Source organism: Eurytemora carolleeae, unplaced genomic scaffold, assembly GCF_000591075.1.
Source record: "Eurytemora carolleeae unplaced genomic scaffold, Eaff_2.0 scaffold627, whole genome shotgun sequence".
In the NCBI taxonomy this organism is placed as follows: domain Eukaryota; kingdom Metazoa; phylum Arthropoda; class Copepoda; order Calanoida; family Temoridae; genus Eurytemora; species Eurytemora carolleeae.
This window is the reverse complement of record NW_019396515.1, coordinates 178,185-191,299: the sequence shown is the minus strand read 5'-3', so window position 1 is coordinate 191,299 and position 13,115 is coordinate 178,185. Positions and strand designations below refer to the sequence as shown.

The 13,115-nt window shown below is 32.6% G+C and overlaps 1 protein-coding gene across 1 annotated transcript; it reads left to right on the top strand.

Moving 5' to 3' along the window:
- The first annotated feature begins 289 nt into the window (after positions 1–289).
- Positions 290–11,137, top strand: LOC111704699 (uncharacterized). The gene is made up of 9 exons (XM_023477013.1): positions 290–386; positions 3,038–3,085; positions 3,145–3,382; positions 6,396–6,419; positions 6,577–6,595; positions 7,204–7,254; positions 7,587–7,638; positions 9,727–9,790; positions 10,518–11,137. Exons 1-9 carry the CDS (start codon positions 349–351, stop codon positions 10,560–10,562), a joined length of 579 nt encoding a protein of 192 aa, XP_023332781.1. The 5' UTR covers positions 290–348; the 3' UTR covers positions 10,563–11,137.
- Positions 11,138–13,115: the final 1,978 nt, after the last annotated feature.

Sequence of the window (13,115 nt, the reverse complement as noted above, 5' to 3'; positions counted from 1 at the left end):
GCTTGTTCGATTCACAACTGTAAATTTAACTATTCCTTCTTCTTCCTTCTCCTTCCTCCTCATTCCGTCGCCCTTCTTTCTTCCTTCTACATCCTTCTCCTTCCTTTTCCTTAATTATCCTTCCTTATCCTTCCTTCTCCTTCCTTCTACATCCTTCTCCTTCCTTCTCCTTCCTTCTCCTTCCCTCTCCTTCCCTCTTCCTTCCTTCCTTCCTTTATCAGCAAATTTAGCATGCTAAAAAGAGAAATAAAATAAGCTCTGAAATTTAAATGTAATAACTTTCAGAAAACTCGACAATTGACAACTCAGACAGGATGTCAAAACTTAACAATTGACAACTCAGACAGGATGTCAAAAAGAAAAGAAAGTTCTAAAATTTTGTCTAGGTGAGTTTAAACTTTTTACTCATGACTTAACATTAAAGAGTCATGGGCGGATGTAAGATAATTTATAAGGAGGAAGCTTATGAGATTACCTAGAGAACCCATGGGTACCTCGGGGTTGGCTAAATTTTTTTGAGAACTTTTAAAATTCAACGGGTAACTCCGGGTACTTCAGCCTCGACCCCATATAACATCTTTTAAAATGATGATACAGGGTGTCCCACGAAACGTGTATTAGATATTAAATACTTTTTGCAGTTGATTTCGTTGAAATATATTTTACTCAAATATATTTTACTTTGAAATCACTTTTTACCATAATATATTTTGTGGGACACCCTGTAGGTATCATAAGAACTGTCTTAAATCCTGCATACACTCTATTTAAACACTGGTTGCAGAGATATAGAAATTAGAAAATTTGAGGTTGTGGCAAAAACTCAATTCATTTGGTGACTGTTGAGTATATGCGGATTTTTTTTCGGAATTGTGTTTTTACCCCAAAATTAAATTTTCCGATCCAACTATTTATTCAACCCAATGTAGTAGACCTTCGATATTTCAAACTATGTATTCTGTTAGATCAAATAATCTAAGTTTGAAAAAAACAAAGATTTAAACCATCTGAATGCAGAGATATAGAAATTAGAAAATTTAAGTTTGTGGCAAAAACTCAGTTCCTTAAGATTGTAGTTTCTCAGAAATTCAACCTGATTGGAAATTTTTTAACTTCTTGTTTCCTGGCTGTCCTGTTTTGCTCATTCAATTAGCTGCATCCCCCCCCCCCCCCCCAGGGTGGTTAATATGCAGTTTCGAGATGCTGATCAGGCAATTTGTAGTATTTCAATATCAGCTCTTGAGTTTCTATATTTATTCCAGTTGTTATTGATATCGGCCATCTATGCAGGTTTATAGCTGGCATTGTTGTATAATGAGAACTTCCCTTTGTCAGCTGCATTACATGTATCAGTGTCTTGCAGTAATTTAGAAAGAAATTAAAAGACCTCCTAGCCTTAACTGCATTCGGCTAGGTTCAAGGTGATTTGGGTGTACCCCCTAGGAAAGGAACACCCAATGAAACCAATGATGATCTCTCTCAGAAAGTTTTGATTAAGATTCCACAGCAAAGCAGTTTCTGAGTTCCACTATATCTGCTTGTGAAGTAGGATAAGGTTGGAATTTAGGAGGTAGGCGGATGAGGATGAGGGTGTAAGGGTAACAGGTATTAGAAATACCATAGTCCTCACTTTTAACGTGTATTCCCATGTGGACAGATTTTTTAAAGAAAAAAAGACCGCTAAGCATGCTGTCCCATCGCTTCAAAACACGGGGAGTGTGTCTTTTGCCTGTCATTGTCAGAGGTCTGCCATGAGTAATCCAGTTTCCATTTCGAGAAGGGTGAAAAACCAGTTTGTGGTATTTGATTTAAAGTCTATTGAAGGCTCTATTCCCTCTTAAAACCTGTATCAGTGTGTACTTCATCCCTGATGTTTTGAGTTTCTGTATTCCTTCTGTATTCATCTTTATTACTATATCTTGTTCAGGATTAGTCACGCTTTCCACTCAGTTGTGGAGAGAAGTGTCCTTGCTTACCTGATTGGAAATAAAAACCATTTTATTCAACATTTAAATGTTTTTTGGAGTCAAACTTTCTTAAATAGTAGTTTGTTTAAGCTAAATTTCTTGATTCGTATTTACAAAAGTTTTCAGAATAAATTTAAGAACATTTTAAAATGGACTTAGCTGTCCTAATTCACGTCAAATTAAAGTAAATCGCATTTAAGATTGAAATCATATAGGTTTTCAACTATCATAACTCCAATCATTGAAGAGCTATTAAGAACAATATATACATTTGTAATTTCTAATGCGCAAGGATTTAATGCAAGAAAAGTTATTTCAGAGGTGTACGCACCTTTTGTACTGCAGTGTAGTGTCACTGGGCGGTAATGTAAACGCAAGACGGATGTCGAAGCCTGACATGGGATCCATCTTTCACATAAATAATTAATGAAATATTCTTGTCATAGGAAACTATTATGTGAGTTATCAAAATTATCAAAATTCAATGCTTTTAACCTCATCGCATACTAAACGAACACTGAGGCATCTTTTCTTGTTTACAAATTCCGCCCAGAAAGAACTGGTTTCAATATGTACGCAGAATATAAGCAGAGGAGATCCGAGGTCACAAAGTCGTACCAGTAAAGTCCCATAAATTCATTATGAATATACAACAAACTTTAGTATGTCTTTCCGTGAAAAAACTATGGTGTAAATATTTATAAGTGAACTAGCTGAAGTGCACGGCGTTGCCCAAGGAATTTTCATACTTTTGAAAAAACAAATTTTGAAGAAAAAAAATCAAAATTTGAAAAAATTTGATTTTTGAAAAAAAATGTCGAAATTTTGTTAGCAGCCTTTATTTTCCCCCGCGTTACCCATGGGCTTCCTCAAAAATGTCAGCCCATTTGGTTCAGCCGTTTTGCCATCCACAGCTGACATATATATATGGGCGATGAGCTTTATTTTATAGAGATAGAGATAATATGTTGATGAAAAATTTGGATAAAATTTGGAAACAAAATTAGCTTTCTCTGACTTTGAAATAATTAAAATTGTCTGTCCGTGATTTATCTAATGTTTACATTCAGCTCAGAGGATCTGGATTGCAAGGAATCAAAGGATAATCTAGCCAAAGGGTAATTAAAATTATAATTAAAAGACCTAATCATATAAATGTATAAATATAATTTACTAGGTTTCAGCTGAAAAATCCTCCAAGATTAAAAAAATATCAACTTCAGCTTCATGATGAAATTAAAAGAAATAATGATTACATTGGGGAAGCATCTAATGGAGATGAACACCTTCCTGAAGCATTGAACGAAGATCCTGAATTAAGGAACAAGCTTTCTGAGGATGAATTCGACGAACCTGAAGACGAACTAGATGAACCCGAAGATGAACTGTATGATTGGATGGATGAGGAAGATGAGGTAAAGACTGAAGAGACAAAATTTAAAGTTTAAAATATCAAAAGTTTCCATTATCAGTCTGTAAAGATATAGGGTATAGAAATGTGTTCTTTTAAGTTGAAATTTCGTTGTAATACAAAACATAAAAAAAAATTGATGGTTAAAGTGCACTACAGTGGCCTACGGTGTAAAATGTAGGTCACTGTAGTACTAAAATTGTAGTGTATGGTATCACCGTTTCAGTACCTGACATTGTATTTATATTTCAAACGTAGAATCCTTTTTTGGTCAGTACTGCAGCAATCTGCAGTACTTTCAGCGATTAAATATTTTGTTTTAGTGGAGAGTGCCTCACCATATTTCATATTGCATTGGCGCTCTTCTATAATTTATTTGTTAACAATTTAATTCCTTAAATTCAATATAATTTTCGGTTTAGAGTTTACGAAATCAATTTTTTTCTAAACTGCAGAAAAATGTTCATGTTAATTTAATTATCTTTATCTAAACAAGGCTTTCCTTTCCTTTTAATATTTTAGTTTTTAACTGTTGCCCTGAAAGTTGGCCATTTAAAATAATTTTCAAATTTTGGCAGATTTTTCTTTTTGCATTTAAACAAAAATTCCAACTGTTTTCCAGGATTCCCCCCCCCCCCCATTTTGATTAACCTACCCTGTGGTCATGAGGTTCCAACACAAAATTAGGGCCCGATCGGTTCAGCCGTTATTGAATACAAACGGACAGACAGACACGCAAGAAAAGAAGTTGTGTACTATGAAAGTATTTGAAAAAAACCGACCGAATTGTTAAATGGCTTATGGATATCGTAAAGTGGTCTTACACTTTAACTCTTTAAAGGCTGTGGGTCTGAATCTATGTATTGCCTGGATAAGAAAAGGGCCTTAGAGTAAAGGTATAGGGTTGCAATCCAGGAGTATGGAATACAATGGAAGAGTGGTCGACCCGGTTCGCCTCACCATGTTAATATGCATGCTAAACAGGCGGTACTCATTTTTCAATGCATAAAAAATTGCAAAAAATCCTTAAATCACTATTCCTTAAAGTTTAAAAAACTTCAAGGTGAAAGTGTCAAAAAGATTTTGGTTTTGGTTTGAGTGCATTTATGTTCAGCAAAAAATAAGAAAAAAAACTGAATTAATATGTAGAATTGATTTAGCTTACGATCATATTATCTTAATAAATCTCAATTTTAAATATTGATATTTATACAAATTACCCCTCCCATCATGTTACTTTTTTCACTATTCGTAAAGTACATAAACACTATTAGCAAAACTTTTGTAAAAACAAAAAGTGTACTCTTAGAGCTTCAAAAAGTTACCTTTTACTTAATTAACCATCTTTTGTAAACACATTTGTTAAAAAATTACTCCCTGCCTTACTTTGATTGGGTGTCTGGGTGTTTGTTTGTATCCAATAAACGTTAAAACTGGTACAACATTTTTAAGGCCACTCACATGACCCCAGCTAGGGAAGGTTTATGGATGCCTAGAATTGCAAATATTTGTCTCAAAAAAATGTTTAGTTTTGTAAAATAAAAAAAATCCACGAAAATATATAATTAAATCTGTAAACTTTTTTTTCTGATGGTTTTTATATATTGTATTAACCCTATTCCTGCTGGGGGGGTCAAATTGACCCCCCCCCCTATGGTTTTTTGATATTGCTTAAAAACTATAAGGGTTATATAAGGGTATATTTTTCACATATTTTAGCAAAAATTGAAATATTTCGATGACTGCCTGAGGGTCCAGGCCAACTGCCTGAAATAGGCCTAAATTACCTCCTAAATTAAATTTGCTTTTAATACCACTAAAAATTGTCAATTCTTGATGATTTATAGCATTTTGTAAAGCTGAGATATAGGAAAATAATAATCTATGAAAGTTTGCACTCTTTTCGAAAAACTTTTGAAAATTTTTGCACAGAATTTGCGTACAGCTGATAGTTCTTTTATTGACTCAACAATAGTAAGTCAAATGTTTTTGGAAACCTGCTAAGAAAAATCTTTCAGCCATATTTGTTTGAACCAGTTTTGCAACATTTTTTGCAATGTTTTTTGCACAGTTTTTGCAAAAAAGTGTCAAAACCTGTTTTTCTACATTCTACTATATCATAACTCATAAAGAAAGTATTCAAATGTCTTGTGCAAACTTCTCAAACTTTTTGCAAACTTTTAGCACAATTTTTGCAAAATAATATTCACTATATTTAGCAATGCTTATCTTGATTCAACATAAGTAAATTATATGTCTTTTGACAGCTGCTGAGAAAAGTATTACAATCAAATTAGTTTCAATCATTTCTGCAATATGTTTTGCACTGTTTTGCAAAAAAAAATTGCCAAAAAATTGCAATTTTACCTTCTTTGTTCTATTTTAGAAATGGTTAGAGAACTGTACAGCAATGAATTATGAAATGATATGTAACCTTAGTATACATTTTTAGTTACTGTGTATCTGTGCAAAATGGCAAAACTAGTTTGCAAAAATGGCATATTTTTTTCGCAGATCTAAAAATTTATTGTTAAACTATAATCGTGAAATAAATATCACTTGGTTATGCTAAAAAAAAATTTAAAAAAGGAACATAAATGCAAAATATGTATTTATCAGAAAATCTATGTTTTTGCTAATTTGTGCGAATTTTTCTCGCAAAATCTTTTTTTGTCAAATCTGAATTGGCCTTTTCAAGAGCTTTCAAAAATGTATGATTTGTTATATTTATCTTTAAAACTACGGATTTAGAGGGGGGGGGGTCAAATTCCCCCCCCCCCAGCATATCCTGGTTTTCAAGTACCCCAGCAGGGATAGGGTTAAGAAGAGAAAATGCTCACTCATATATCCACAGTTAAAAGTTAAAACAATATGTGCGCATAGCGTCCTCAAAGCCTAGATTGTATATATCTTTAAAAATCAAAAAAATGGAATTGAAACTAGTTAATTCTACCTTGAAAACTTTACATCTATAGAGAAAATGTTTAAAAATTAAAAAAAACTGCATTTTTGTTTAGATTCAGAGTACTCTAAGCCTTGAGGAATGGGGATCTTAATGAATGTAACTTTTATCACAATACACACTGTACACACAAAAAGACATAACCAGCAAAGAATAAAGAGGTGTTCGCTAAATCTTTTTCCCCCCTCTCCCCCCCTCCCCACTTCCTTAAATTTATATTTATGACTCCCTCTAAGGACGGAACCAGGCTAAAAGGTAAGATAATAAGATTAAAGGAATTGCTTACCTATTTTCCAACAAAATTAATAATGTCGCAATTTTTCAAATGTAGAGTTCTCACATTAAATATACGTCTGAAAGGGACTGTAAGCCTAATTTCAAGTGACCCTCCATGCAAAGATGGCAATGTCCGATTTACAACGGTACCCTAGGAAGCCTTTTCTGATCAAGTATGAATTATAGATGTTTTTGTTTCTTTCAACTATATTTTCATTCGCGGTTTCTCTGCGAAAGTGACTTGCGCATTTCCTGTTAATAAGAAGCAAAGGAGAAACTAACAGAAATAACTTTTCGATCGAGTCAGAAAAATGACAGTTTTTTTACTTTTTTTGATCAGATAAATATTGTAAATCATGTATTTCCATCTTTGCATGGAGGGTAACTCTGGCTGCAGTCCCTTTAAAAGCATACGATAAATAAATTCGCATTTAACTGTAATCTTTTAATCAAATTATCAAAACTATAATCATCAACGGTTTACACAATCAGAGTGCAAGGCTTTATCCTAGAGTTTGATGCGAGTAATCGGTATCCATAGAAATCTCTTTAAATTAAAAAATTTCATAATAATCTGGTCAATATAGTGGAGGCTTGGAAGAAAAACACCGGAGACGGCAAATATTTGATTGGAATAGGTTAGTCAAATTTAGAATTAACATTAAAGGGAATGTAAAAGTAATTTCAATCAAATCTCCATTTATAAATGGGCACATCCAATTTACAACGGTATCCTGCTGCATAATTATGCGCCAGTCACTTGAAAAATAACCCGCATTGAAAAGTTAATTTTAAGATAAAAGAGGGATAACTGCATTAGATAAAGTATATTGCCTGTCAGTCACATTTTCTTGAAATCTGAAATTTTCATTTTTAGATTTATATAGGTTTGTTAAGTCTCTATGATACTATAATTTTGCTAAAATATTGACTATTGGCCGAAATATTGATGATATTTTATTTTTACAAGATGCGGAAAGAGTTATTGTCAAAGAAATGCGGAAACGGATTGAAAATATGAGGTAAGGATATGGAAAATTAAATATTGTTGGATTTTTAGATTAAAAGTGCGACCCAAAATTCTGTGGTCTGTCGGTCTCAACCTATTATTTTTAATAATTTAAATAACATTGAAAAAAAGATTTTTAAGCTACTGCTAAAACTATTTGCTTTAAAATACATTTACTGAATGCTGAAATGTCGTCCTCATATTCCATAGATTAATAAATCTCTCTGTTCCTAAACAAAATTATAGAAATAGATTTTGATTGATTAAATTTGCAAGGCAATGAGTGAAAAAGATGAAAAGTACAAAATAAATTATTTAAAAATGAGTTCAATTTTGGTTTTGCCCTATATTCAGCGGTACTGGACACTCTCGCCTAAAACTACAAATGTCTAGTTCTTACATCTTTTTATATCTTATTTAGCAGAACTCATAAAAGTTTGAAATATCAAAGGTCTACGAGATCTATTTGAAAAGATATAAATAAATGAATGTATAATGCTCAATAAATCGCAAAAATAGGTTTGTGATTAGTATATGTACTCTCGAGGGAGAGAGTGCAGGGCCACCATGAACCCCACAAAATGGTCTCCAAGCCTCCGTATTCTCCGCAATACCCCTAAAAGTTATAATAGGTATTATAGAAGTAATAAATAAAAAAAAATGTTAAAAGTCAAGCAGTGTTTTCTTGAATATCAAAAAAAATTACATAACTATTAAAATATTGTTGTTGTTTTTTCTAACATTTTTTACATAATACTTCTTTAATATCTATTCTAAAGGTGATTTGATATAATCATCTGGTAATCCAGAGGCTTGGAGATCATTTCGTAGGGCTCATCTTAATAGTTTATTTTTGCAAATTATGATATTTACAATCAATAAATAAATAAATACATAGTTTATTATTCTGACATTTTTGGAATAGCAGAGATAAAAGCTTTACAAGAAACAATTCTAATAAAGATATAGATAATATTCGGTATTAACCAAACTATTAACCAAAAATGAAATTAATTCATAAACAATCGTTTTTATGGAATTCGATGCCTTGCAACAAGTGTTAAAGCAATATTCAAAGTTTGTAAACGAACAGAAGTTTTTGAGAATTAATGGTAAATTCCGTTAATGCGTGGAAGAACCATTAAATTAAATATTTGAACTAAACGTTCACTTAATATGCTTATTTTACGAACTATAAAAATACGTATTAAAAAGGGACCAAAGTGCCCAGCCCTATCCACCATTTGATAAAGTACTGTCCCGAGTCCCGACCCAACGTACCCAGCCCTAGCCACCATTTGATAAAGTACTGTCCCGACCCAATGTCCCCAGCCATATCCACCATTTGATAAAGTACTGTCCCGACCCAATGTACCCAGCTCTATCCACCATTTGATAAAGTACTGTCCCAACCCAATGTACCCAGCTCTATCCACCATTTGATAAAGTACTGTCCCGACCCAACGTGCCCAGACCTAGCCACCATTTGATAAAGTACTGTCCCGACCCAACGTGCCCAGACCTATCAACCATTTGATAAAGTACTGTCCCGACCCAACGTGCCCAGGCCTATCCACCATTTGATAAAGTACTGTCCCGACCCAATGTGCCCAGCCCTATCCACTATTTGATAAAGTACTGTCCCGACCCAACGTACTCAAAAACGGTGATTCAAAGGTTAGAGTTTTGATATGACCCAAGTCCTTCTTTAATAATTACGATTAAAACAAGTGCTTTCTTGTTCAAACATGTACATGTCTTGGGCTGCAAAAAAAGTATAAGAGAGTCATTGTTGAAAAATCTAAGGTGTTGCAACCCTTCAGTATTAAAAAATGATGCAACTTTTTATAGCAGCCCGGATCTGTATGCATCTAATGGTACCAGCAGGTCTAGTGTACAACTATGAACAAGCATGTTTCATGCACAAAATATAGACTGGCTGGCTGGATTGATCACATTCACTGTAGACCAGCCTGGCAAAAAAACGCGTTGGGTCAACTACGTACCTGGTACACCAGACGGGCTGGTATGAGGAAACAAAATTCCTACCAATTCGGATCATTATTCATTCAACAATATTACCTTTGTGTACTCTGCTTAGAAACCTGTGTTCCCCGCGAAGCTGTGAAGGGAGTATTTTTGATTTTTCTACCTCAACAACTCAGGAAAAAATATATTGAAATTATCTTACTTTACTTTGAATCAAGGTTGTATCATGGTGAGTAACTCTCGATGCGCACCAATGTACGGAAAATGTTGTCTCCTAAGATAGATTTGAATACCTAATAATAATATGACGTCACTCTCACCTCAATATTCAGTGACGTCATATTAGATATTTATCTATCTATCTTAGGATTCGACAATTTCCGTACATTTGAGCGCATCGAGGGTAACCAACCTTATTATTCAACTTTGCTTTTAATTGAATTTAAATGCAAAAAATATTCGGATTAGCAAAATTTGTTTGTTCCCTAAGATTGTCAAAAACAAGGTTTTTGTTTTTGTTGCCTAAAAGGGACTGTAGACATAATTTCAAGTGACCCTCTTATACTGTAGAGTGCCATGTTCGTGTTTACAGAGGTTCCCTTTTTACCCTTTGTCTGATCATGGAGAATACAAACCAAGAAAAAATATGTTAAATATACCAATAAGATGAACTTGAAAAATTTGAATATTGTAACATTTAGACTTTTGTCTCTGCGTTTTTTTTTATTTTTTGTCCTTTCACTTTGAATTGCAATTGAAAATTGAAATTTGATTTTAATGCTTTAAAGTCTGTGATTATTGGAAACCAAGACACAATAACTCCGAAGTTAACCCTTAGCTGCATATCATCTGCCATTAAAATGAGGTTGCAAAATTTGAGTTAAAATATATTTTTATTTACAGAGCTTATCTCTAGATCCTGGTTATAGGGCGAACTCAGGGATATAACTTCTAAAAATGTTTAATTTATTTTTCATAATTAATTTTGCTTTTATTCCCATAAGGTGTTTGAATCAATTTGTGTTAACTACTAACTTTTAGTTGAAAAAAACATGGGAAATAAATGACAATTTTCAAGACATGTCTCCGATTTGGTTTAGTTCGACAGTGGTTCTATCCGAGCGGGTACAACATGTACTGCATATCCGAGCCGGTACAACACGTACCGTATATCCGAGCCAGTACAACACGTACTATATATCCGAGTCGGTACAACATGTACCGTATATCCGAGCCGGTACAACTGTACCATATATCTGAGCCGGTTCAACATGTACATTACTTTCCTGGACTCTGGGCAACAAACTGTATAATGGCGATCCTGTACATTTCATGTACCCTGGCAAGTTAGATAGATAGTAAAAAAAAAATAATATAAAGATTAGCTATACATACATCTTCAGCTTTTTTATACTGAACATAAATATTGATTATTTTTTGGTAAATTTTGTTTAAATTTTATAAATTGAAATTGGAAGAAAAAATGCCGTTAGATACACATCAGTTCAAAAACAATAGCCTATGCTTCTTGGGATTTTTATACAAATGACCAAATGATTTTATGTAAGATCAAAGATACAGAGAATAAGTTGATTGCATGTTTATAAAACTCTTTTTATAATCTGTGATGTCATAAGTGAGCCTAAATGTTATACAGCAATTCATTTAATCATGAAAATAATTCTTCCTTAAAAAATCAAATTAAATTTAATTCAGATTTTTTTCTAAAAAAGTTTATACATGTTTTAGCTAAAATAATGTTCTTTTTATCGTCTTTTTTAAGATACAAAAGTGTTTTGTTATCTGACCATATATTAAAGAGTCCGAAGTTGTGTTATTGGTATCGTTTTCATCAACGATCAAATATTTCAAAACGAACAAATTAAATCGTTAAGTGAAAAAAATTATTGTTTTTTTTCAAACCAAACAAGAAAACAAAAACGAACAATTTAAAATTTGTAACAATTACTCGCACATTATTGATCAGTAAAACAGTCGATGAACGATTTCTAAACGATTTTTTCGAATAAACTTAATTTCTTAACGATATTTTTACTGAACGAACGATTTTTTCGGAAAAATGATTTAACTGGTCTTATTGAACGCTTGCTCAGTTAGAAAATGAATAAAATAGACGGAAAATGAACAAAATAGACGGAAAATGAATAAAATAGACGGAAAATGAATAAAATAGACGGAAAATGAACAAAATAGATGGAAAATGAACAAAATAGATGGAAACTGAACAAAATAGATTGAAAATGAACAATACAGATGGAAACTGAACAAAAAGATGGAAAATGGACAAAATACATAGACAATGAACAATATAGATACATAAGGAACAAAATAGATAGAAAATGAATAAAATAGATGGAAAATGAATAAAATAGATGGAAAATTAATAAAATAGATGGAAAATGAACAAAATAGATGGAAAATGAACAAATTAGATGGAAAATTAACAAAATAGATGGAAAATGAACGATCATTCTAAAAATGAACGAATTCAAATTTTAACTGATAAACAAAGAGAGTCGTCAACAAACGATCAATGAACAAATTATAAAAAGCGGAACGCGCCCAACTCTAGTCCTACGGATTCTTATAAACCTAGAAAGAAAGAAATGCGTCACCACTTACAATGTTGTTCAGTTTCTTTTATTGTTTCCAGTTTACGTCAAAGCAGAATCAAATTACAAAGTAGTAAACTCCTCTAAAGAATCCCTGCTTTTATTTCGTTTTATTTAACCCAATAAAGGCTGGGGGGTCTGAATCTATGTATATGTATAGAAAAAGGCCTTAGAGAAAAGGTATAGTGTTGAAATGCATGTTCATAGCCCAATTTGCCAAGGCCTGCTCATTGAAAAAAATTAGACGGATAACTTTAATAGTTCGGTGCTAGGGAGGGTTAAAAAAAAACAAAAAAAATAGTCAGAAAAGTTAAAAAAAAAATTCGCTTTAAGCAAATATGAAAATGTGTCACATATTTCTATATCCGTTTTTCAAGGGCTTTTTAGAAATATAGTTTTTAGATAGGTAGCTTTAGTCACAAAAAAGTCATGGGCTATTTCAGATATTTTTTTCAAAGACCGGACTTCTTCCGCGTTGTACCCAACCCTATGCATTAAAAAAAAAAAATTTACAAAAAATCCTTTAAATTCCTATTCATTAAAAGTCACAAAATTTCACGATGATAGCGTCAAAAATGAGAGTGCTAAGACAAAAAAACTATATAGGGGGCGCCAAACCTCCAACCCCCAGCATGTTTAGGGTTAAGGAGGACTGTACACATAATTGCAATACCCTTCAATTAAAAAGGGGAATTTCCGATTAACTAAGGTACCCTTTAACTTTTTATCTAATGAATTATAATATAAGTTGAAAAGTGTAAAGTTATCCTATTTTCCAATCCAGTACTGTAATGGAACCGTCCTGAGATTATATAACATATCAGAAATTCCAAAAATATTGAAATTGAAATTATTTTCTTGAGAAAGA